At 43.0% G+C, this 27,158-nt stretch overlaps 1 protein-coding gene across 1 annotated transcript; it reads left to right on the top strand.

Moving 5' to 3' along the window:
• The first annotated feature begins 1,262 nt into the window (after positions 1–1,262).
• Positions 1,263–27,158, top strand: fhl3a (four and a half LIM domains 3a). Its single transcript, XM_034553964.1, has 6 exons — positions 1,263–1,446; positions 22,542–22,714; positions 23,698–23,872; positions 25,704–25,873; positions 26,169–26,355; positions 26,669–27,158. The coding sequence occupies exons 2-6, from the start codon at positions 22,559–22,561 to the stop codon at positions 26,821–26,823; spliced, it is 843 nt and encodes a 280-aa protein (XP_034409855.1). The 5' UTR covers positions 1,263–1,446; positions 22,542–22,558; the 3' UTR covers positions 26,824–27,158.

The following is a 27,158-nucleotide window of genomic DNA, read 5'->3' as shown; positions in this document are numbered from 1 at the left end:
TGCGCCATTATGCATAATGAATACATTTACTTTTGGTATTATGTTTTCATGCTAATATGGTCTTACTTAGTTAATTGTATGACTTTCACTAGACCTAAACTATAGTGTTGTTGGAACAAGTATGATAGCAGAGCATAGAAACCTCTTCAATAATGCAGCCAAACTAACCTCGTCAAACAATCTGACCCTTTTGGTTGTGTTACAGATGGACCGATGGCATTCTCTATAAAGGCTATAGCCTTTAAGTGTTCATTAGGCTTCAGGTGGTGCTTCGGCCAACAACACCGTGGTTACCGTAATGACTCAAATGATAAGCTGTAAAAACCCTTCACTCTTTTTGAGTCATGACAAAAATGACACATCAGGACTGGAGAAAGGACCCGCACTCTAGAATAAGGAAGCGGAAACCGCTGGGTCATGTTCTTCACCCTGTTTCAGGGCGTACAAAGGATTTTCCGTACAAACAGAAAAAAAGTCATATGGTGGTTTTATTTCATACAAAAACTGTTACATTTCACCCATTTAATGCTCAAATATTTTAGAATATGTATCTTACATATATATTTAAACCTTAATTTATGCTTATCCTTCAACTTAATCTGATTTTGAACCATATTTAACCAAACCCTGACCTAAAATATAACCTACAAGAAGCTATATTTCTCATTCTAAATCCCTGAAGTTTTTTTAAATGTATTTATTTTTTTACATTTTACTGACATTATGTGGTCACTTGATAGCAAAGTTTCAGACTTTCCAAGTAAAGTGTGAACAAAACCCATTGTGAGTGATTAATCCAACCGTTCTGATTCACAGGTGAGAGGTTTGTCTTCAGGAATCTCTGACAGAAGGTTTATTTGAACCCAGATGGTCTTGTCCTAACTAAGGAGATTCTCGTCAGAAAAGGGCTTTCTTTGCACACACGTGCAATCTATCTTCAAACTCAGGTGATTATATTGCTAAAAATGCCAACGCTTGTAGTTTTTCATTGACTATCTTAAAGAGGATTGATTCATTGAATAATTGATTTGCTAAAACGAAGCTCTAAAGCACGAAACAGTCAAGAACACTCCCTTGTTGAAATCTCCTAATAAAGCCATTCCACCAATAAACACCGGCTGATTATTAGAGCCAGAGGGCCCTGCTGGGAGCTCCCATCACCCTCCGCTGCTCCGACGTCCTGGTCTCGTTTGAAGTCGCAGGAGGGAGGGAGGAAAGGCTCTTTTTGGAGGGCGGATCTTGTGACTCATCAGCAACTTCCTCAGTAGTAGGACAAATGTAGCCGGCAAAACGACATCACTCTCTTCCGCAGAGATTTGACTACTGTCAGAAGAAACGCTGCCGGAGTAGCGACCTGCAGACTGATCCCAGACCTGATCTGAGTGTCCGCTGGCAGAGGCAGGGAGGCGCGTTGCACTGTCAAGTTCACTTCTGACTTTACTCCCGGTAGGACTCCACTTTTTATTCATACCGATGTAGAGAGGTTTTTTTAAAAACGTTTTTCAGAGTCCGGATCTTCGACCTCAGTGGGTGTTTGAGGATCTGTTTAAACAATCGGGGATTATTTCGAAAAGTGTGTGTTTTTGATGGGAACATTCACTAGTTTATCACCAAATCTGATTTCAAGCATCGTAATGATTGTGGTTATGGTTTTACAATGAAAATCAATGGCACAAAGAATCACTGGAGTTTGTTAACTTCACAGCAATAGTATCACTTTTTGAATCTATAATGAATGGCAATAACAGCCTCTCATAAAATCATTTTCATATCTATATTTCTATTATTATTGTCAGTATAGTGGCAGTATGGTTAGTTGCACAGTAATTATGATCTGTAAACATATAACGTAACACCTTAAGTTCATATTTGTTTCTTTACTTTGAATGTTGAGAGGTTCTGCTGCTGTTTAGTAAAACAGCTGTGAGTGTAAAGATTAAGGCAGGCGTGGGCTTGACATTATGACACGCCTTGATGCTTCACACCTTAGTCAAACATGCTGCCTGGGGAGTAAACCCTGACTAAAGAGGACCCACTTCCTGTGACAGGAGACAGAGTCTGGACATTTTGTGTCAGCCTCTATGTTTTTCTGCCTCCCTTGTTTCAGCCTTTTTCTTCTCTTTTCTCTGCCGAGCTAATCACAGTCTCACACCTGCACTCGTGTCAGTATCCCATCGGTGGAGGAACAGACTGCATTGGGCCATGTGACCCACTGAACTGTGTGGAGGAAGGATTAAGGAACAACTGTTGTGTCACAGAAGCTCCCAGCTGAGCGGCATGTGAAGGCCGGAGAGAGCAAAATCCCTCAAGCTAATCTGGTCTTTTCTTCGGCAGCAGGAAGTGGGTCATGTCAGCGGGCATCTGGGAAGGAAGGGTGTGTCTTGTGCTGCATGCGTCTAGTTTTGTTTTGGCCGTCCATCACAGCACATCGTAGTAGTAGTCGTGGTATCATCCTCGTGACGGTTGTTTGGTGTTCCACCTGTTGCGTCATCAGGGCGCAGTGGGCTCGTTGGGAAAGTCAAGTGTCGGGACATGCCAAAAGGGAATATTTGATCAAGATCTTACATGTTGTTTTGGGAATGTGTCGTCTTTTCTTCAATACTTTTGGGAATGGTGAAAAAAAAAAGATGAAATGTTGCTTTTAAGCTTGTCTAAAGTTCACTGAAAGACTAACGGAAGTTACAATTGGAAGAACATTTGATGTTATGATACCTGACTGAAAGTAATTCGTTTTTTAATATCTTACTATAAGCATATGGCAACATTGTATCCATCTCTAGCTTCACGGTGTTCACCAGCTACGTTGCTGACTGTTTGGTGCAAGTACTGTACAGTGGATTTATCAGCGCTAATTTGCTGCTGCTGCAAATGAGGTTGACGCAAGCAGTGACATTGAATAAAAACAATACATTTGCAGGCCCTAAAAAAAACTAATGAGAGATGCAACAATGTTCTGTCGGGATAAGGAGAACTGCAGAGTTGGCTGATCATTTTTGTCACTACGAGCAAATCATTATATATTCCATAGTCACTTGATACATTGTTAATGTAAAACTATGGATTAGTGAAGCTTTAATTGTTTTTTAACATACAGCCATACAGGCCAGTTTGATGTAGGATGAAGGACTAAATAGAACATTTCTGATACAAGACCACTCAGTTCCTCAAACTGCAAGTCACAGCCATTGCAAAAACTACTGCTTGAATAATGAAGATCTCTTTTCGGTCTGTTACTAGAGAAGTCACACCTTGGAGGAATTTGAACTCTGAGGCATCACGCTGTGCGTTCACCGCTGACAATATATGTTTACACAAACTGTTTGTCACAGTAACGAGCAGAAAGAATCCCTTTGCAGCCAAAAGCCATGTCATTCTGTCCCATTCCACATCTGGGGAGTTGGCCTTGACAGCGTGGGCTGCGCAATGTGTTTGTTTGCTCTCTTCCTCTTCCTCTTCCTCTCTCCTGCTCTGCTTCATTGACCGTGGTCACATTCTTCGGAGGTCTGAGTGTTTTCCAAAGGTTAGCCCCGCATGGCGGTTGGACCCCGGCCAGCTCCCAACTGCAGCTAAATGGCGGGTTGAGGCTGGTTTTTAGGGGTTGATGCAGAATCGGCAGTCAAGTGTTTGCAGGTGGTTATGGAGCAGAATTTAGATTTCATGTTGAAGCCTTTCTCTTTGGACATCCTGCAGCTGTCTGACCCTCCATGCTCTTTTTCAGAGGGCACATTCTGTGTCCGGCTTCGTTCAATCAGTACGTTTTTACGTCCCAAACTGCTGGTCATATTTGATGATTTGTACTTCGGACTATGATGCTTCTTCTGCTGATTTGTCTCTCGAATCATCAACCTCTTGTTTTCTCTTCGTAGGGTCTTGTCCAAATTTCTGCAAACATTTTGAGAATCCATAAGTTTGAGCACAGCTATTAAGATGCATATCTTGTTTTCAGCCTTTGCTCCAACCAAAATTAAACAAACCAGATTTTAGTTCTTCAGAATGCTAAAACAAACACACACAAAAAACATCACATCTGTGCTACATGTGAGACCAAATTATAGCCTTTTCTCCTTTGGTGTTAACATAACACACAACTCTTCTTTGAACTGTATCGGTGAAACCTTGGCTGCACTTTTTTAATCCTAATTCAGACGTTCTTTTCAGTTTGTTGCATGTGTGTGTCTGAGTCTTTCCCCCTGGTGGCCAGCACCCTCTCCAGTAGGCTGTGGGGCCGCGTGGCTAGCAGCAGGAGTGTGTCTGACTTCCCTGAAAGGGAGGAAGTGTCCTCGGGTTTCCTGTGTGGGGATAGCCAGGTGCTGGGTTGTTATTGTGAGGGGCGCAAGGCTTCCTCCATGGATGCTTTGTTGGTAAACGTCTGAAACTTGATCCGCTGCGCCAGGGCCCCTGTGGGAGGTAATATGCCCCCCCTCACAATCCAGTCATCCTGCCTCCTCGCTCTCCTTCCCTCTCTTCTTTCTCACTCGTTGTGCACCCTCTTCCACAGCGTTTGTTCACTCTGTATATAAAGAGAAAATAAACTTCATACGGGCAGTTCTGGAGTGTGAAAGGTAACTGACTCTGTGCTAATGGGGTAATTACATTCCTTTAGGGATTCAATTACAGGTCTATACCTAGCACTTACCTGCTACACTCAAAGGAAGTGCTGTTTTCAAAGGAAATACCTAATTGAAAGCACAGAATTGCTGATCCCTCATAACTACACACTTACTAATTTAATACAAACTAATAATATGTTATGAAAGAATGGGGCTATGCTTTGCATCACTTGATCTACGTCATTTTGCCTCATTTGTCTGCCATATTTATTACACATTATTATATTATTAATCACTTATCGGTGTTTTCTTTGCTCTGATTCACATGAAACGGATGTTGTTCGGGTGCAGAAGTCCTGCTGCGTCATCACATTCGGTCATGTTGTGAGCTTGAGGAAAGGTATGAGTCAGGCATGACTGGTGCCCTGCACCCTCGCCTTAAGGGAGGAGGGCAGGGTCATGCGCCAATGGAAGTGTGGCATGTGCAGCTTCTGATGAAAGGAATGCTATGATGCAAAACGTGCGACTGTTACCAACTCCACTTTCATGTACCTGACGCAATTTGTTCTTGGAAATAAGATCCCATACAAACCTTTTCTTATTTCCTTTAAACTCCCTGACCCCTGCTGTGGTCTTTAAAGAATCATTGCCAAATAGTGTACAAATCTATCTCGAATTGCTTCACGTTACTGCTTGTCTAATACAATAGCACCCATAAAAAGACGTCATTTGGTAAATGGTACATTTCTACACGAGCGAATAAATGTTGCGAAAGCCCATAAATAAGCAAACAGATGGATATATTCAGTCAGCAAACTGGCCAAAGGCAACTACGTAAGTCCCTTCAAGCAGCAGGGAGGAGGGAGGATTGAGAGGGAAGCACAAATTTGAAGTCTGCGGACAAATTGCAGTGGTTTTTATACAACTGGTAATGGGATGTGTATTATGAATTCATATAACTAATGGTTATGTCGGGCTGTGGCTAATGGCTAAATCATAGGATAACCTATGGTTAACGGAGGCACCCAAGAATGTTGGGTGAGGAGAATTTATCGTACGCAAGGCAATAAGATGTTATTTCACCAAGAGAGATGACACAGTTAAAAGCCAAAGCTTGCACTTCATACTGTTACACCACATCTTTATATCGGGGATAAGAGTGGGATCTTCTTCTGGATAATGTTGTTGTTGAGGGAATCACTGGTCCACGGACCTACAATTACCATGGCTTCTGTCAAAAGTGAATCACTATAACATTGCTTTATTTGCTGATTGTCGACTCAGTAAATCGTTTTAGTCTGCGATCATTTAACAGCAACCTTAGAAAGAGCAGAATGGTTTTATCTCTCTGGGAGCAGCAATGTCGTCACCTTTCCCATTGGAGGTTTAAGTTTAAGTTAATTGGGCAATAATTTGAGACCATGTGTCATGCAGTCTTTAACCACGCAGTGATACACAGCAGGCACTAAACAAGGCAACGATGCCTGAGGCTCAAAATGTCACCTTTCAAACCCCTGAGAAACAACAGCATGCTAGCAGGACTCTGTTCTCATAACAGATGTCTTGGAGAGGTAATTAAGCCTTGGCACTGTATCCGTGCTTTGTTTGCTCCACCATGCCACCACTATACCTCAATGTCTTTTTATGGCTAGTAACTTCAGTTTGCCACAATGCCAACTGCATTAGTGTTGATTGCTTCCCAGAAGCGTTATGGGGTTGGTTCCCACATCTGCAAATAATGAACCCAGACTGACATCATGGCAGAGGACGTGCCGCCATGAGAGTGTGGCCGTATGGCAAAGTGTTGCGGTTTCGCATGTGCATTTTTATTCAAATGTGCAGTAATGCTGTCTTGGTTGGGCAACCGTCTTGTAGGGGTGAACCAGAAGGACCGGACTTGTTGCAGCTACTCGTCCTGATTAGATGTGTATTATCTAGTCTCTGATGAACACAAGACTGTTTATTTAGAGTGCAGCCGTGAGCGAGAGCATTCCCCTCGCTGAAAGTAAACACTGTTAAAAAACGCCTGCTCTGCGTGATGAAACTAGCGAGCGATCAAGAATGTGACCACTTACCCAGTCTGTCTTACACCATCGCCGTTCTTTCCCGCTACATAACACACAACACACACACACACACACACACTGTCTCACCCTCTCATTTTCATCTCCATGGCTCTGTTGGACAGACAAAGGCCTCGACAGAGACAGGCTTAGACAAGCCAGACGCGCTACGTACACTGTGGTGTGAACTCATGTCAGTCACTAGTCCGTAAATTGGACTGTATTCGACACAGCACCTTTTTCAAAATACACAAAGAGTGCACTTGGCACTTCTCGGGCCCCACTTTGGCACACATTTTGAGAGCTGTCAAAGTTGTGTTGAATACAGGAAGAACGCGGGCAGAATGTTTCTTGGCCTCCTTTGCTTCCCTGTGTTCCCTCACCTTCATGGGATACTAAACGGCCCTCGCATGGTGCATTGGAGGACCCATAAATGGCAGAAAGTGTCCTTGGTGTGGCTATAAAAGGAACGTCAGCACCCCGATGAGAAGATGCCGCTGATTTACGAAAGAGGCGAGTCACAGAGAGCTGAGGAGGGATTTCTTGGCTTCTTCGGGTGAAGTCGAGGGAGAGAATGAACTGATGAGGAGAGCCTCGAGTGCACTATCATTGCCAGCGGGCACATCTGACAACACAGAAAGGCGTAATCTAAGACGAATGCAAGTCCGTACTGTGGTTAGTTCACACCTCTCCATCTTGGGAACGTTTTTGCTGGTGTGCAGAAAGTATTTACGCTCATCATAACAAATGTACACAGGAGAAAGAACATGTTGTGACTCCCCCCAAAGCATCCGGCATCAGCTCTCATTCACCGGATGTCATTGAAGTTCTCCAAAGTGTTGCGGTGAAAACATTACAGTGAAGTACTGCTTTTTTTGACAGCGTATTTATAACCAATACATCATATTGAGCTCAGGATGTTTGTAGTAATTGGACATAACTCAGTACAGTGGGAGATCAGTGCATTTACATTCAAACCAAATGATTCACAGACCTCCAGTACCAGATCATTCTGTATTTTTTGTTGTTGCTTTGACTGTTACTGTAGCTTAATCATCTGTTATTGAAAGACCCTTTAGATAAACAGGAAATCTGGGCTGTAGCCAGACCATCTTTCTTTTTACTAAGCTTCTTCTTCGTCTTCTGATTTAGGCCCGGACGTGGCGGTCATCCTCAAAAACAACTATTACATTTTAAATGCCTGTCCCTGCATTTTTCCTGTATATTTCTTCTATGGACAGTATGTGCATCTGAGATATATGAAGCAAAAAAACATCATCCATAAATCCCCCTAATAATCCATAAAATACATATACAGTAAAAACCTATTTTCTATCGATTTAACTGCTATAAGGAGCTGTACGTTAAAGTCAGAAGCCAATAAAGAATTTAAACGTTTAAAAATATATTTTTACAGCAAAGAAAATGTAGTCCTGCGATGCTACTCTTTTCTGGTTTTGAGATGACAAAAATACGCATATGCATAATCATAAATGTAGTTTATATGAAAAGAAACTCCAAACGATATCCTTCTGTCTCTCTGGAAAAGCATAGATGGGAACAGTCAGGAGCACTCGCTGCACTGCATATGGTTCTGCAATACATTTACAGACGGTACACTGAAGTAGAATAACAGTGACTTTTGTAGCAATTTCATTTCAATAGACGGGCACAAATTACAGATGTCTGGACCTCATTGTCGTGAATGGTATCTTCAACCTGAAAAAATGCATATGTTTGTGTCTTTGGAAAGTCTTTCATCCTGTCATTCATTCTTTTTATCTTCTGGAACATCAACAGACCCTTAATAACGTCTTCAGTCGTAGCTTTCCCTTCCAAAAGTTATTGATGGTGTGGTGTATTTAGTCTTATCTGAGCATTAAGATTCCTAGAGTCATTCCTAGAAATGAAGCCTTCTCTGTGATGACAGTGAACTTGTGTGACAGATAAAAACCTCCAGCACAAGTGGCAGCTTGATGGAGTGTATATGTCTTGGGCATTCGGCCAAACCACCTACAGAGATGTCGCTTGACCGCATTATTATTGTCTTTAGCAGCAGCAAAGAGCAAATGTAACACATCTCTTCCATCAATCTAAATGTACATGCTACAGACATTTGCATAAGCTGTGACACGCAAACCCCGAAATATGCACAAGCAGTACAAACAGGCGGCATGCTGCTTGGGCATCAACATCAATCAATATACAAAATAAATGGTGATTTTAGTCGTCTCGTGAGGGAAAGAGAATTCAGATTTAGTTTCATTTCAATTTCATTTCATTAACATGACTTGAAACCAGCTCAGAGCCAGGATGCAAGCAGCTCATTAACAAGAAGGATCGAAGGTTTTCCCACCTCACTCAAATCTGTACATTCTGTTTACTCCAAGGGTCTGGCAAGCATCACTGTGCTGTTTTCTTCTTTACTTTTCTTAAGGTCCACCATACGTTTGCAATTCTGTCAGTGCTTTAATGGGCCTAAGCCTTCAGCTTCAAACAGAACCACATCCAATGTTGGCAATGGAAATGAGATCAATGGGTAAAATGGGGGCCAGACGGTGAGCAAAGCATAGCAGAGGGCCAATGACACAAGCACCATGACTTCACTGTGGAAGCATTCAACCCCCCTGGAAAAAGAACCCATCCCTCATCCTGTCGTACGCTTTCTCAACAGTGAGTGGAAACGGTTCAAGGTTTAATGATCGCTGAAGAAAAAGTGTCCCACATTATGAGATGTCATGCACGATGATGATCATTGGTCACACCACGCTGTGCTCGTGGTGATCTGTCAGGGGAGTATTACAGAACCCTGTTTGTAAGTTAGAGTCTGTGTTTCTTTTCACCTTCATCCACCAGTGCCACTGGATTCTGCCAGTCCAATAATCAAGGCAGAGGCATATAATTTACACGATGCGTGCCATACTTTTGCACTTCACTTGATGGATGAAGAGGCCACGGTGCCTTCAACTAGCTGCCTCTCACTTTGTTTGTGTCTGTTTTGTGTTCAGCAGTCTTCCCGCATCCCTCGCAGCCAAGAATACCCCTGTAGGAAAGAGAAGCGGGATAAAGGCGGAATGAGGTCGGACAAGAGTCGGCCGAGAGTTGTGGTTATTAGATTTGAAAGAGATAGACAGGTCTGCTGGCGAAGCAACATAATTCAACCACGCTATCAGTGTTTACCAAAGCACCTGTTCCCACGTCGCCTCTCCATTTAACAACTGCAGCTGGGTCTTTGCATTTTATCCCTGATAATGAATTAGGTGGGGAAGATGAATGGTGTTTTGCATGGCTGCATGATAAAGAGATCCCAGTGTGTGACACTGGGAGATAAGGACCTGACGGATTGCAGCTTTGTTCTGGCAAAGTCGAGAAACTAGCTATAGGATTTGTGAACTTGCAGCTCTTCGAGACTTAAATGAACCTCAGATAAATCCCCTGGGACCCATTGTCTACCAAAGGGAGTATTGCTTTTTGATACCACCGCTAATCAGTTTTGGGCGAGTACATGTTTACATCTATCGCTACCACTCCACCGCTCCACTGTTCTGCTACTATTGATTTCTACACGACCTGCTAACCGCCAGAGTACCACACAATCAAATGCAATTCTCCTGGCGGTGTGGGTAAGCAAGAAGTAAGAAATGGTAACGCACGAAGGCTCAAGGTCTCGGTGAACCTAGGCTGGACAGACGACAGAGAAAAAGAGAAAGGGTAGGTGGGTGAGCGTCTCGGGAACGTGGAGGGTGGAGGCAGTGTTGGGATGCATGGCAGCATGATTTATGGACACCTTTGAAGTGAGCTCATTCCAGCCACACAGCTTGCCTGCTGCATTCAGAGCAGGGACCTTCTCCTGGCGGTGCGGCGAGGGGGATAAATGACCCTGAGGTCACCAACCTCCACTATACCACTCACATATGCACTTCCTGATTATGTGGCAATTCATCAGTGTGTTTGGTTTCCAACAAGCCGAAATGAGCTGCAAGGGCATCCAATGGACTCGTGACTCCCTCCACAGTGACCTATTTGGAGGTCAAAGGAAACAGGGAGAGTGACATAGAGGAAAAAGCAGGCGTCTCCTCTCTGGGATCATAAAAATTGTGTCAAGAGAGATGTGTTCCTACAGAGCCCAGCTATTTATTTATTCTTTGCCGCAGTATGCAGAATTATCAAGGGAAATGTATAGTATCTGCAGTACAGTCTGAATGGAAACAGATTTCATCATTCTTTGCCGTTTAAATCTCTCGCTCCAGTAGTCTCACCAAGGATGACATCATTGTTTGAATAAGTAGAGCTTCCATCTTCTGCTCTGATGGTGAGGATTGAGGACTAAGACGGGTGGCTTGGCAGTAGTCAGTCCCAGTGCCTCAGTCTGGTTAGAATTTATCAGCTACTCGATGTGTTTGGATTGTCATAACCAAGATCTTCCCACTTTGTTTGAAACTCATTTCCTAAATACATTAAATTGTTTGATCTTATCAGCTCCATTCATGTGAGCAGAAAAGCCGGGGATTGTGAATATGAGTAGTAATTACACTCGAGGGGAAGTCCCCACAAAGGGACTTAAACAAACTGAGGGTGTGTGTATGCAGCTGCTCACTGTGTCTGCTCTTCCTGCACAAGTCGCCCATTGTCCCCCAGTTCGGCTGCTCTGTTTATTTTTTCGTTTGATCCCTCTATCTACCCCCAGCTTTGCATGTTTGTGTGTGCGTGTGCACACTACAGTAGGTGTGTGACTTCTCATGCACATGGCTGCAGGTGTGTCTGTGTCTCTGTGACTTTGTGACTTTGTCCTTCTGCAGGACTGTGTCAGTGTCTGCAGACATAATACGGCTGCTTTTTCATTGTGACTGTGTTTTTGCAAATATGTGTGTGACCGACTTTCTGAGAAGTCCTACAGATGTCTTGAAGAAGAAGCACAGTGTGTGTGTGTGTGTGTGTGTGTGTGTGTGTGTGTGTGTGTGTGTGTGTGTGTGTGTGTGTGTGTGTGTGTGTGTGTGTGTGTGTGTGTGTGTGTAAAAGGGTTTATTGCCCAGTAGGAAATCAACCCACATTTGGTTCTCACAACACATACCAGAGTAAAGGAAGAAGACATTGTGTGTTTATGACAGTAAAATGGTGCACATGGATGTTTCAACTTACATTATCATGTCTATCTTTAGATCTTTGGTTTTATGCTGTGGGATTTTACTGTGTGGTGATTTGAAATACCAATATAATAGTATACATTTAACTGTATGTCCTGGTGAACTGTCTAATTTATTTTAGGTAAGTTTGACCTGATGTTCTACATCTGTGTTCAAAATAGCAGGAACTATAATCTCCCTGAGTGATCTAACTTTTGGAATGTATTAATAACTGATATCTGAGTTCCCTGGTGGCTTCAATATATTTTATAGCACAACACATCCATTTTCACATTGCCACAATGAAACGTTGGGTTGCACCCTCAGTCAGCATGAAACGAGAGCTGAGCGTCCACTGCCAAGAGGTTTATGGTCCAGGGGAATGAGGGCACTGTTTGCACGTTGTCATGGAAATGTGTCTGAGAGGGGGGAAAAAAATGGCGGTATATACTGGAAATGACTTCTTGGACATGCATCCCAGTCTTTTTCACATTTGGCAGGCACCTCTCGATTTTCTAAGAAAACGTAATCCTTTTTTTCTTTCTTCATATGATCTTCCCACACGGGTTCTCAGGGTTACAGAATCAGACAGGAAGAGAGGTGAGTATGTTGGTCTGTTGTAGGAGATGATTCGTGCAGCTGTAATGGACGTAGATCATTCTTACTGCTTATATTGTACAAGACCCATGAAAAGCATACACTGATTGGAAACATCCACGTGCTTCTAACAACATGGTGAATATTCATGTCTGGGGATGTCGGGATGTAGGCGTTAACAATTACCAGCCTTGTCCGGGCATTAACCTCAAGGTCAGGTGCCATCACTGCAGCCACGAGCCGCAAGTCTGAATGTGTTATAAATAATTGCTTGCAGTTGTGGGTGTGCTCTGCACAGTTGTGTGTGGCACGCTTAGATTGCTGAGTGTGCGCCCTGTGAAACCATATCCCAGCTCCTTGATGTCCTGCCTGGTTATGCTGACTCAGCAACATTAGGAGACCACCTGGGAATGACCGGTCTGCCGGAGCCATTTTAGGTCTTTTGGTTCGCAGTTAGCCTTGGTCCTCGGTCCCTGTGGGTCAGCCACAAAGGTAGTGCGTTAGAGGGTAGATAGAGGGATCAAACGAACACACGTTGTCACCTTTACGTCACAAATGATGGTGCAGTCATTGTCGTCATGCTTACTGGGCTTTTACTTCTTTCTTCTTTTTTTTTTTTTACCTTTTAACGAGTTGATTTTAAAGTATAAAGACATACTATACAAATGCATTATAATTTTATCCTGACCAGATTGAATTGCATTTGCATTCAAAGAGGTATCAGCTGAGCTAAAGAGTGAGCATATGTGGGGTATTTTTCTGTCCTCCACGACTGCAATGTATCCTCATACAACTTTGTTATGATATCTTAGGAAAAGTGGTTTTCTTAGTTTTCCTATGAATGTCCAGCACGAGCCCCTGCAGAGCACTACTTGGTTAGGTTCAGGAAGAGATTGTGGTTTGGAAGTTAAGTGACAAATAAGTTAACGTTGACTCCACCCGTCCACCCCAATCTCCTCCCAATGCTGACTTTGCTCTGCGTCCCCGGTGTTGACTCAAGAGTAAGTGGGTTGTATACAAATAATAGTGCTCCACTTTTCATAACGTTGTATTAGAACAGCCTGATATACTTTGTTCATATACATATCTATAATAATTGAACTGTTTCTATATTTCAGTTGATGAGATCTAAATCATTACCATGAGATGAGAGTGAAGACAAAACACAAAACCAACTGATATAACTGTATTGTTTGGGCTTATGTCAAGGCCACACACTGCATAACATGCACTTCTCCCAAAGTGCAACAATAAAGACATAGCCAAAGCTCAATACAAGAAAAAGAGAAAGGTCCATGACCGATTTTCTATCATATAAAAAACACAAACGACAAAGTCAAAGCATCCTCATTCCTCCGTGATCAGATTTCAGGGTCCAAAACTCCATGGCAACAACTCAAAGGCACGTGCCTTTAAATCCATTTTGGGACCTGTGTAAATCAAAGGAGGCCAGATTGGCCTCTATATGTCTTGGCTCTGACAGTTGAAAGCAGTTTTCTTTTATTTATAGGAGCGGCCCAGAGGTCATTCTCCACTGTAGCATCTTGCAGGACATTTGCTATGTCTGCCTGGCCTCTAAAGGCACAAAGACGCACACAAGCGTTGATATTTCAGATTTGTCACTGAAGATATTGCATCAGAAGGTCTCTTTCTGTCCCCCCTCTGGAGGTTGGCCTGTGAAAACAACATCCTCTCCAGGGGCTTGCAAAACCAGTAACGGAATCACCCAGCTTGCAAGAGAAAGTACCCTGACCTCACTCCTCATTCTTCTCGTTTTACTCCGATATGAATGGACTGTGTTACATGTTAAGTGCAGGATGTGTGTGTCGGACAGGGTGCTTTAAAATCGAATGCATTTATTTAAACAACAGCTCTCTGCAAAACAAAGCAGGTGTCAACACTGAGATGGGTCTCCACTGAACAGTAGAGGCTTGACATTTCAAAGGGATGCCCTACCCCTTGGATCACAGGGTAATGGATGACAGGGAGGATGTGAAGATATTAGGATAATGACTAAGATGTCCATTTTTGGGCACACATCTGCCCTGGGAAACTCTGGAGTAAAGGGGTCCATGGGATTATTGGCCATGTTTGTTCAAAGACAAATAATATACCCGTCCTCTCATAGAGAGGCCTTAGAACAACCCTACTCTACTTATTTATTCTAAAAAGAGAAAACTTACTCTGAGATCTTTCAGCACCTTTCTACTTATATACAGTATTCTTATCTCTGTGGCGGTGCACTTTTGTTGAGCAGGCAACGGCTTTTAATCTTTTGGTTGTCTATTGGAAGTTTATCACACACTCTTTTTAACTCCTTTGTTTCTGCATTCCTCACCCTCCTATCCAAAGATCAGCTAGCATGCTGTCTAGATTATGTTTTCTTTCTCTTTTATCACTCTTGCTGCAGTTTTCCCTTTGCCATCTAAACATTTACTGACAAATACCAGCACGGAGCGAGCGCAAGTAAGAGAGAGAGAGAGAGAGAGAGAGAGAGAGAGAGAGAGAGCGAGAGCGAGAGAGAGAGAGCGAGAGCGAGAGAGAGAGAGAGAGAGAACCTTTCTTGCATTCTCCAGGCAGTGACTCTCTAAAACCTCCCCTGGCACACAGGAGTTGACTGCATAGTTTCCTCAATGCAAACCAGATGTGAAGCAGTAATGTATGGCAACATTTTTTTCTTCAAAGGAAGACAAATGTAGGCCAACAATGTAGTCTCCTGGTCATCCAGAGACGCAGTGATTTAAAAATAAATTCAGATCCATTCCTGAGTTCCAAACTTTCCCTCATGGTGGTTGGAGCAGTACTGTGTGATTTAAAATAATTGCGATGTTATTGTTTGGTGCCGGTGGCGTATTGTGGAACATTGGGATTGGGACAGGCCTGAGGAAGTGGACCGATGAGTCGTGACAATTGCCTTTTCAGCTGCTCTCTCCTTCGGAAAGCGTTGACATCCATATGCACATGGAGGCCTCCTCGCTAGCACGTCCTCAAGTTTCTGTGTGCCAAACAACTGTTGGATTATGACAAATGTATATTTTAAGTATAACCAAACATACGTCAGCGCCGGCTTGTGCTGTGCTTTTGTTTATCTTTTTGTACACATTTAAATCACCACATTAAATCTCTTTAATAATTGAGTCCAGAAGGTTTGACGTACAGTTTACTTCCAGCTTTGCTCTAGCTCTGCAGGGTGTACCGCACAACAGATTCAAGACTAATATTAGAAGACATCACGTCGTATCCCCACGCGAGCACGCTCATTAAAAGCAGCCAAGGAGGGACAAATTACAAAGGCCATGGTGACATTTTACGCTGCAGGTAGTCATTTTCCTCCTTTACGTTTACGATGTTGGCTTTCATTTGAGCCCTCTGCTCTGTCCCACTCCACCAAGTGGTGTTTAAACACTCCGGGACAATAACAGGTTAGCGTTCCAGTGTCTGGTCCTGCAGCCTGTGCTGTGTCTTCAAGTCTGACCCAGTTTCCCACAGAGAAGCAGTCTCAGGTGCCCCCCCCCCCCCCCCCCCCCCACACACACACACACACACACACACACACACACACACACACACACACTCTTACGCCCCTCTGCCCTGCCACAGCTTGTTGAAGAAGAAGAAGAAAAGTCAGAAAATGAAGCTGTTCTCCGTGGCCTCGTGCTCAAAGGCTCACAGTCGTGTCCTGAGAATGTGGGTGGCCATGGTTCTCCTCTCATGCAAGACGGAGAGATTACAAAAATGACAACACTCTTAGTGGAGCCACCGGTTGTTTTCCAACTTCATCTGAACATCCGCTGAGTGCTGACACCATCGTATAAAATTATGACTGCACATTGCTCAAAGCCGTAAATGTCACTGTTATGATTGCAGTTTTGTTTTTTCTGGCTTGGAATCCGTGTCACGACGACAGCATGGTGCTTTATTAAACTCACATTTTTTATGAGCTAAATTCTTTTTTAACATCAGAATTATTTGTATTTTTATGTCCATAACCAGTACTTGTAAGCTTGTCTAAATAAGGACATCTGTTTATGAATGAGCATTATCTCTCCTTCATGAGCAATTTCTTTTCCGCTTCCTGTGATAAGACTCATTGCCGCTGTGTGTCGTTTCAATTACTGGTCTACATTTATCTGATGCACACCAAACCTTCGGCTAATATATAACAAATATAATATAATAATTAAATGTCCACCTTTTGGGTTGTTTTATTGTTTATTCGTTGACCCCGGATGGATGTGACTAGTTGTCCATGCACACGCTCAGCCATGTTGATGTGATTTAGCTTGTGTATTGCCTGGTTTCACACATAGTGTGGATCTGGAAGCTTCTCCCAGAGGACCTGACCTCAGTTTCCTGTCCCTTGAAGTAAAACATGAATGTAAACCCTCTGACAGTTCTGAACCATTAAAAAAGTCTTTTTGGAAATGGAAAAGTCTTCAACGGTCATGAGGCGCTGGAATAAATAAGATCAGACGACTTCTCCATCAGGCTCCTTTCAAGTGGCAACTGGACGAAGACACAAATGAACTATTCTGAAGTGTGTTTTTGACATTGTATTTTTGATATACGCTCAACCAGGCCCTCAAGTGCTGTACTTTTTCTACATCTCAAAGCCAGCCAAGAAGCTTTACTGTCTCTGGAGGATGTCCAGACATCGGACAGAAGGCGACGTGTTTATCCAAACGCAGCCGTCTCACTTCTTTCGACAGCAATTATATTAGTTGGCTCAAAAACCCAAGAGGGATGCTTTACTGGAGAAACGTGGTCATCTAACTCACCTAATCAAACCACAACAGAGGTGTTGTGCCCCATATTAATAAAGTAACCAAAGTGGCCTTCGTCCATCGAGGACACTTTCTACACACAATGCAGAAAACGTAATGCACGCCATCATCTCAAGTAGACTACTCCAATGTACTCTTTACTGGTCTTCCTAAAGAAATCTATTGAGAGGCAAACTATCCTAAACTCTGCTCCAAGACTGCTAACAAGAACAAAAAAAGAGCAAACCCATAACTTCTGCTGCACTGGCTGTCTCTAGCATGCAGTATTGATTTTAAAGCTCTTTTACTTGTCTACAAAGCTCTAAACAGCTTAGGACCGGCCGACATCACACACTCCCTGTTGGTCTGTGTTCCTCCACGAACCCTCAGATGCTCCACTGCAGGGTTTCTAGTTCCTCGAAACCACTCGAAAAAAAAAAATGGAGATGCATCTTTTTTCACTTACGCTCCCAAACTGTGAAACTGCCTACCCCGAAACATTAGAGAGGCAATCTCTGTTGACATTTTCAAGCATCATTTCTTTTTTAACAGCACTTTATGTGCATTTCACAGAATCCCACATCTGTCTTTCAAACAACTATGTCTGTATTTACTTATGTCTATACATTTTATTTTTTTAATTACACTTAACATGTAAGTGCAAAGAGCATGCTCTATAAAAGGAAGGTTTTCTATTTTTATTTATTTAAAAAAATGTACATGTGTACTTTCCTCTATACTATACTCTACTTTAATTTAAGACTTGCTCCAGCATTCATTTGCTTCTAAACTGTCACCTTTCTTTTATTTCTCTCTTGTCTCTTGTCCCGCTGTTGTGTTTGATTTCTCCTCCGCTCCTCCATCACTTCCTCTGGGACCTCTATGAAGGAGGACCCTCAACACGCTCCGTTCTCCGTTTACTGCAGAACGATCAAACAGTTACAGGTGACTAAGTGGCTTTGTAGCCGCCACTTTCTTAGAGTAAATCAGACCTAATCACTCTGCACGCTAACATCCACACTTGTTAAAGCATACACTTGGACATAAAAGCCTACGAGTCACAATGGACCAATAAACACAGACCTAACAAATAGAGCAGTTGCCCTGGTTGTGAAATGGTTTCCGACTAACTGTATTACTTGCAGACCTCGTTCTGCAGCAGTTTCCCACTTGGCAATAATCCAATCTGAAAATGTGTCATGGATCATCGTCCGACTGAGTCATGTTGTCTTATCAGGGTGGATACAGTTGCACCACTTTCGCCATGTGACTTTTTTGTGTGTCAGAGATATGACATTCTCACATTGGCCCCTGCAATATCATAGACACAATGTGTGCTTTGTTGTTGTTGTTGTTGTTGTTGTAAGAAAAAGAAGAAAAGAACAGAGGGAGCTGCATGTCACTTGTTGACACGATGTCAACAAGTGACATTAACTGTATGGACTCTTGGAAAATCCTCATCATTTAGCTTAAAGTATAATTTAATTTCATTATAGTAGGAAACTCAAAATGTTGTGTGTTCTGGAGTTTGTGCTTAATTGTAAACCTAGAGTTAGATTTTGTATTTTTTCTGTTTACCTTTAACTATAAATTGGGCTGTTGCCTGATGCAATATTACAATAGAACAATGATACTTGAATTCTATGACACACAAGCTTATCCACAATAGGTTCCTGCATACCTTCTAAACATTTAGAGACTTTTACATGCCATTCCTACCCGTGTGAACATTTTCAGTGCAATTAATGAATTGCACTTCACAATACATGTTCTCTACTTAGTCTGTACACAATAGTGCAATCTTCTCCTTTGGTGTAAAGAATAGCGTACTGAGTGACATTAGAAAAGATGACATGTTATGGTTGACATTGTCATTCAGCTTGTGCAGCATACAGCCATCCGCCCGCTACGGCCAAGGTGATCTCCCTCCTCTGTTGACGTAGCATGATGTCATTTGATTTCTCTTGTCTTAGTGAAACAGGCATTCTACTCATGCATGGCGGGGGAAGGGTGGAAGGCACTGGCGGGCTCGTTCCCAGCAAGCGGTGCAGACTGATCATTTAGAATCAAGCGGAGCGTAAGCAAAGTTTTGGCTGGGGATTAACGGGCCTATCTGGGACCAGACTGGACTGGACAGGGTATATCTACTGATCCGTCGGTGACCAACTGGGACTATGTTGCCCGGCAACAGTATACAGCCTGCTTTCTAGCACTGGTCTGTTGCTATTGGCCCTGAACTTCACCCCTGTATGCCAGTCAGGAAGGGCTGTGATGAGTCTCTAGCATTGGCGTTCTTTATCTCATAGTCAGATGTCTGAAAATAAATGAAAAGTCTAAATGCCTGCTTACATCAAGTAAGGTATAATATCCAACAAGCGGGTATTGTCATGCTTATACTATGGCCAACAAAATGCCATATACGTATAATCCGAAGAAATTATATTAATTAATTGACACAAACAATTCATTTTGATGGTGTTTTTCTCATTGGGAAAAATCACTAAATATAGTTTCTGAGCGGCAGAGCTTGTGTGGTTTAGAGATCGTCCGTAAAGGCACAACCGCAGCAAATTCATCCATCTGCTTTGGATAGACTTGCTTTTGACAAACAGACTAATTGACTGCCCAATGAGAATACCATTGGAAGGCTTTTCATCCAGCAGACAGACTTGCAATGGTAAAGAAAACCAGATGAATATATTTCTACAGTCATTCAAACTGACCATTAAAAATACACATCTTAGTTTCTCTCTCAGAGGAACTCCCTCTGATTCATTATTGCGAATGGAATGCACTGTTGTCTATATTAAATAGAGATTCACAATTTATGCTGCAATGCTATATTTAAACTCAGTAGAATAATTCTAGACCATTGTCTTGTGGGAAGGCCGTGGGGATTTCCTTGAAGCCCACATTTTTTCCCAGGGGGCTAAATTCCGTCCCAGCGCTGGTATTTCGGAAGAATATTAACCCAGAGCAGGGTTGTTAGTCACTGGGTTCTGGACATGAAGGAGATGGACCTCTGCTGGGAAATTGGCATATACAGTAGCAGTCAGATACAAAGCTTGTGAGAACTGAAGTTCATTGTGACCCAGATCCTTCTCTTCTCTTCTCTCTTTTGCGTTGTGGGTTTTGGATCATCAATCAGCGATTACTCTACACAGTCACATCTTAGTCCATCGTCCGGGTGGCCAGTGCACTGACGTCATGTCCCTCTCTGTGGGAGCCTGTGCCATCAGGAGTTCATGTCAGGCTCTGCATTGGCTACTCAAACAATGATATTCAAAGTGAAATCTCTCTGGATTACAAGCCCTTCATCTGCTTTCTAAAGGATTACATATTTATGTTTCAGGCTTTGCTTTGGAATCTTTGCAATTGAGCGTAACATACCCATCTGTGCTTCAGTGAGTTCTCCTTTTCTTAATATGAACCATATTGCTGGCAAAATAGTTATTCTTGCTCAAACATCCCTCTGGAGACCCTAAAAACACGTGTCGTGAAGGAAATAATGCAACCAGGGACACCCTGAGTGATCCATCTCAGGTACAGGACGGTTGGCTAGTTAGACATCTGCGTTTGAGATGTTTCATGACCTACTTTCTGTAACCTCTTAGTAAATGGATATGTGGATGATACATAGGAAATAGGGGAGGGCGATAAACAGCTGCCTGATTTGCTTTGGAAATTAAATTTGACATCAGACGTCATAGCACTGGCTTCCCGGCTTTGTGAGTCATGCCCCGTCTCGTTCTCTTACCTGGCAAGCAAACGCAGCACATACCTACTAGCACTGCAGATAACATTAAGGTCACCATGCTCTTTTTCAGCTCTTTGCTTTGTTGATCTAATCCTGAGGTTACGGTTACATGGGCTGATGGCAAAGTCTGAAGAATTGTGTGTCCAAAGGCATTGAAATGTAAGGTAAAACTCTGACTCAGCACCTTGCTGTACAATACACAGGCCAACCACAGCTGCTTACTCTGATAGTTTTGCCTATAACCCCCTAATGGAGGGTATCCAATCAGGGGGATGAAAAGTGTATCCATTCAGTCATTAGATAGAAAGATATGGCCCAGTGATGCAAGCCAGTGTACACACATGGCTGCAGGGCTGCCGAGCATTTACACTTTCTAACGTCTTAATGTTATCGGAGGGTGCTGAGAGCGTCTCTCCGGTGTGGGGTGTTGTGTGAGCAGAAAGCCTGTCACGAGGTTAAATATGAATACTGCGAGCAGTTGAAGTCTGTTGGGTCTTGGCTTTCTCACCCCGACTCATTAAGAGCTTTTGTCTCAGAGGGCTGAGACGGATGAAACATGAGAGGATCTCGTGTGATTTGGCTTTTAGTCTTTGTTCCCTTTTTTCTGCGTCGCCCTGTGTTTTAGTGTGTTCGCATGTCTCCTATACGTGCTTTGTGTAAATGACGTTTGGGGAGTTGGACTTTTTTTATGCATGTGTGCTAGTGTGTAAGACAGGCAGCACGGGGGCAAGTTTGCGGTTTGATTGAATAATATATCAGATTATTGTTACTGGGTGGTGGGAACGAATAGCCAGCAGCGCACTGTGCCCGAGGGCTGTATCACTTATCAGTGGGCTTTCCTCCAGCCATGCTGTAATGTTATGGCAACCCGATATTGTTGCCATAATGCTTTCGCAATATTATTCTGTCACTTTGTTGTGTGCTTAGTCGTGATGGAGGGGCCTATCGCGCGGTGAGAACGGTGCACCGTGACAGTGCACTTTCTGTGCGTGTGTACATGCGTGTTACTGCCGGTGCGTCTTTATGCTGACAGGAAGCCACTTTTTCGGGAGTGGTGTTCAAACAGCTCCGAGTGTCTCGCGAACGCTTCACGGGGTTTCTGTATCTGTTGGTGGTCCACGCTCTACTCGCAGATACCTTCTTGGCTCATGAATATTTGCAGGTTGTGCGTGATGTGCGCGCTTCACATGCAAGGCCACGCGACCGTATGCCCGCTCAGTCATGAGAGGAGGTGCTCAGTTGGCATTTGATCTCCGTGCTGCAGATTCTGAGCGGTCGACAGCGACAGGAAAGAGTTCTGGTCGTTACCGAGAGAGAGCAAAGTGACAGCTCCCTCGCTTGTCCCCCTCCCTCCGCATCAGCCACACTTTCATCACAAGGCAATAAAAGTTAATAGTGATTCTGTGCTGCTGTTTTCTCTCTCTCTTTTTCCACTTGCTCCCACTTGCACGCCCTGTTTTGTTTGAGCTCGGCTTCATCGCTGGTACAAGCCGAAGTATTTACAGCGTAAACATTGTCAGTGAAAGTCTCTACTGCTGGGCCGGAAAAAGGTGACTGAGACTCTCTCCCCCTTTCCTCCTCTTTTGTCTCATCCCTTTGTTTCTTCTCCTCATCTCGTTTGAATTGGTTGGCATTTGTTGTCTTTTTTAATTTTAATTTTAAATGTTGCTTTCCTTTCTTTGTTTCAGGTTTAAAGAACATTACAATGGCTGACAGTTTTGACTGTGCCAACTGCAAGGAGTCCTTGTATGGCCGCAAGTACATCCAGTCAGACGACAGCCCCTACTGCATCCCCTGTTACGACAGCCGCTTCTCAAACACATGCGATGAATGCAAAGAGCTGATCGGCCATGACGCGAGGGTAAGGCATCTTTTTTTGACATGATCAGACCTGCAATCATCTTATCTGCTCCTCAACAGTAACATGTGGAGTTTATACGCAGTTCCAATTGCAACACCAGCATTTTTAGATTTGATTAAAAGAAGAAAACATTACATGTTACTTAAATATGTCTGGTAAGATTCATTTTCCATAAAACATGCAGTGGAATGAACCGCACTCGTGACCTTTGTCTTTCCACAATATGAGCCACATATTAGAAGTTGGAACAAATCTAAAGTCCTGGTTAGGTTTACGCCATTTCTTTTTTACCATGTTTTGACATCGCCTTGGATCGTTATAAGTTATGTCATTTAATGATGCATCATTCATGCTAAATGAGGCGTGTTCTATATATTTTGGGTGGCAAGACACAGTAAAGGCTAATTTAACATGCAATTATACAGCCAATTTCCACTAAATCCACATAAGCCAACGGGTTAATTTTGTCTCAGATTGTAAAAAGGCAGCATGAGGTTCTCCCTCTAATCCCCACAATCAAGTTTAAATGGAATCTTGCCTTAATGGAAAATACTAACATGAAGTGGATCATTTAAGACTGACATATGCTGCTTAGTGGAGTTTACAGAGGGGGCATGCTCTAGTGCTTAGTAGTTTGCTTAGCTAAGGAGGCCAAGGAGTTCAACTCCCTCATGGGCAGTGGGATGAACAATAAAGCCAGCATTGTTTTGGCTCAGTGACCTTCAGACAATCAATTCCTCATCCTTGTGATACTTTTTTTTGTGTGTTTAACAGAGTCATGCAGTCCATTCTGTACATGTGCACACACATAGTGTAACCAAGTACTTGTCACTGCCACACCCATCCAACCAGAAACCTTTGCTGCTGTTAAATTTCTTGTCTGCTTCAATTCTAAAACTGTAAAACATGAAAACAGATTTGGAAGACTGATAATAATGAAGGTCATTTGATTTTGTTGTTGTCTCCTCCTGTTCTCCTGCCAGGAGCTCTTCTACGAAGACCGGCACTATCACGAGCACTGCTTCCGCTGTTTCCGCTGTGATCGCACGTTGGCGGATGAGCCCTTCACCAGCCAGGAGGAGGCGCTGCTCTGCAATGACTGCTACTGTAATGAGTTCTCCTCCAAGTGTGTGGCCTGCGACAAAGTCGTCATGCCAGGTAAAGGTGCAAGAAATAAGTGCTTAAAGAAATGTGGGTGTCGAGCTATAAGGCTTACCCCATCTCTGAATGACTCTTTTTCCAACTACATGGAGTTTCTTTGGACGTGAACTAGCTTCGTTTAAAACCCAAGTGAGAAAGAGGGAGTGACATACCTTGCGCAAAATGCATTTGACAGTGCCATATATTATGGTATTTCACTCAGCCACTAAGCATTACTCTCGTTGACCCACATGTTATTTTCCATGCTGTATACAAATTCAAATTTCAAGATAGATAGGCAAATGACTTTGGAAAATGATGATGTGGCAAATTCCAGGAAGCAGGGACAAATGAAAAGTATAAAGTAACAGATCAAGTAGATATATAAAGAACAGAGGTTTTAGAAAAAAGAGAAGAAGAGAAGAAAGAGACGGAGGGTTCAGGATTCAGCAGCAGCAGCAGCAGCCAAGGCTGAATTTGACAGAGTAATTGACCGTCTGCTTGACTTGTTGTCTGTAAGACAGATAGATCCCAAGGGCTAGTGGGCTGCCAGCAGACTGATGATAACACAAGAAAAGCAAGTCACTTACTGCAGCGCCCCCACACAGTCCCCTTTATTCATGATGTACAGTAGGTAATCGTATCTTTTCCTATCAAGATCACAAATGTGCATTACGTAAAATTATGTTCAGTTGAGTCACCTTGAGGGGGAAATGATATCTTAACTTGGAAATATTCTGGGATTTAGTAGTATACTGTACAATACTGCAAACTCTTGAGCATCACTGTTTCACCAACAATGTAGATGCACTTTGGGAGCAATTTTAGAGAGTGTTGCTCCAACAAAAGAACTAACAGCCCCTTTTTGCTGTGATAAAAAAATATGTTCACCCTCAAAACAGACAGACACACTTCTCTTTGTTTAACAGCTGAAGTTGAAGCAGAGAAGAAACTTAATACCAACACCATGTAAATGGAATGTTTATTTTTTTATTGAACCAGATCAAATCAATAATAAGATCTTCATCAACTGAAGAGGTTCAGTAGACACACATAAAGACAAAAAAAGGCAACAAGACATGACATTCTTGTGCATTATTCTAGGAGCAGTTTGTGTTTAATAACAAAGCGAGCGAGATGAATGGATTTTCGGTTGAATCTAGCCTGCATATATTTTCAGGTCCAAGTACCGTAATAGAACAAACTCCTTTCACCTTAGAGTCCAACCAATTATTGGACCTAAGATTGTAGTTTTTTGTGCATGCGTAACCTGCCGAGAATAACCTAAAATAACCCCCAGATTTATACCTATTTAGCATTTCAGCTTGTTCGCTTTTATTCTATTTGTCAAATACCTAACTGCTAATATGTTCCACCTTGATCCACTGTAATTCCTGTAAGTTTATGACCTGGGGTGTTTTTTCAGATTTGGACTAGAGACACAGCTTAAGCACATAGCCTGAAGTAGTGGAACGATAGTGTCACAGTAGAATAAACCAACCGTTATAATACAAAGATCAACAGCTAAGGGATAGAAGAAATGACATTATCCCTTTCTGTACGGCCTCCCGCCAGTTTCCAGCAGTAGGGAAGAAGTTTGGGGCCTGTGGTATTATCATTTAAAATGAAATAAATCTTAGAGAAACAAAATGAGTTTTATATGCCTTTAAGCAATTGAAGTGTATCATTTCATAGTTCAATAAAGTTACCGCCAAAAAAAACTAAATGTCCATAACAATCCTAAGAAAGACGACGAAAGATACACAAAAAGTGAAGTCTCCCTCTGCTTTCCATCCTCCTTTCTCTTTGTCTTTCTCTGCCTCCTGTCATCACTCTTTCCCTCTGCTAGGTACGAAGAAGTTGGAGTACGCAGGCTCTACGTGGCACGAGGGCTGCTTCATCTGTCACAGCTGCGAACAGCCAATTGGCTCGAAGTCTTTCATCCCCGACAAGGATGAACACTACTGCGTGTCCTGCTATGAGGACAAGTTCGCCCCGCGCTGCACACGCTGTAAAAAGGTCAGTAAAGATATCAAAGAATTCCCACTGACCCTCGCCTGGTAGTCAAATAGAAAATGCAAAGAATGAGACACATGAGTGGGGTTATATAGATGGATGGATGGATGGATGGATGGATGGATGGATGGATGGATGGATGGATGGATGGATGGATGGATGGATGGCGCCCTATCCCGATTGCCTGATATTAACACCTGGTATGCACTAAATAAAGTGTGTGGCACACGCAGGAACATGCTCGGGGAAAATGTTTTAGAAGTGCATTGAAAGGATCTTTGACCTCTCTCATTTTAAGACGCTGGCTAAAGGTGGTGTGACCTATCGGGAGGAGCCGTGGCATAAGGAGTGTTTTGTGTGCACCAGCTGCAAGACACAGCTGGCGGGGCAACACTTCACCTCCCGAGACGAGAGCCCTTACTGCCTCAAGTGCTTTGGCAGCCTGTATGCCAAGAAGTGTGAGGCCTGCAGCAAACCAATCACAGGCAAGATGACGTGACTTTGTTCTCCACGATAATATTGATTTGTGCGAGCACACTTTTGATATTGTGTTTGGGTTAAATGCGAAACATAGATTGACTCCAAGGTTGGCAGCCGGTTAACTATTTTAACTCAGATTTGTGCTTATTTTGTCATGGGTATCAGCGTTACAAAGAAATAATTCGGGGGCTTTACATTTTTTTACTCAAACTACAAAAATCCCCCTCCAATTTATTTTCCCAATAGCTATGTGTTGAAGCATGCATGATTTTCTAAAGCTCAACATCCAGTTTGATCTCACTGCTCTTCTTGCCCTAGGTTTTGGAGGAGGTAAGTACATCTCGTTTGAGGAACGCCAGTGGCATCAGCCATGCTTCACCTGCTCCCAGTGCTCTGCTTCACTTGTGGGCGCCGGCTTTTTCCCTGATGGCCCAGACAGGATCCTGTGCCGCGACTGCAACAGCAACCTATAGAGCAGTCATTCACCACATTGTCACCCATCTCTTGACTTACCTTTCACCCTTCGTCAAAGCATTTCAAGAACCCCAAGTCATTACCGAGGAAGGTAACGCAGGCTAACAAATGCCGCCTCTCAGGTTGTTTGTATATAAAGAGATCCGTTTTTCCTTGTGGTCCTTGATTTTCATCCATGAGTCAGTGCTGCATTGTTTCAATGAACCACCACGAAGATTTCCTCTTTAACAAAAAAGTTAATGATTTTATGCAACAAAGTTTATGGAGTGCCGTAAGAATAACATCACACTTGTATGTTATGCACTATTGAACCAAAGAAATGCAAAATGCTAGT

The sequence above is a fragment of the Cyclopterus lumpus genome, chromosome 16, assembly GCF_009769545.1.
Source record: "Cyclopterus lumpus isolate fCycLum1 chromosome 16, fCycLum1.pri, whole genome shotgun sequence".
Classification (NCBI taxonomy): Eukaryota; Metazoa; Chordata; class Actinopteri; order Perciformes; family Cyclopteridae; genus Cyclopterus; species Cyclopterus lumpus.
Note: the sequence above shows the minus strand (reverse complement) of the source record. Positions and strands in the feature narration are given on the sequence as shown.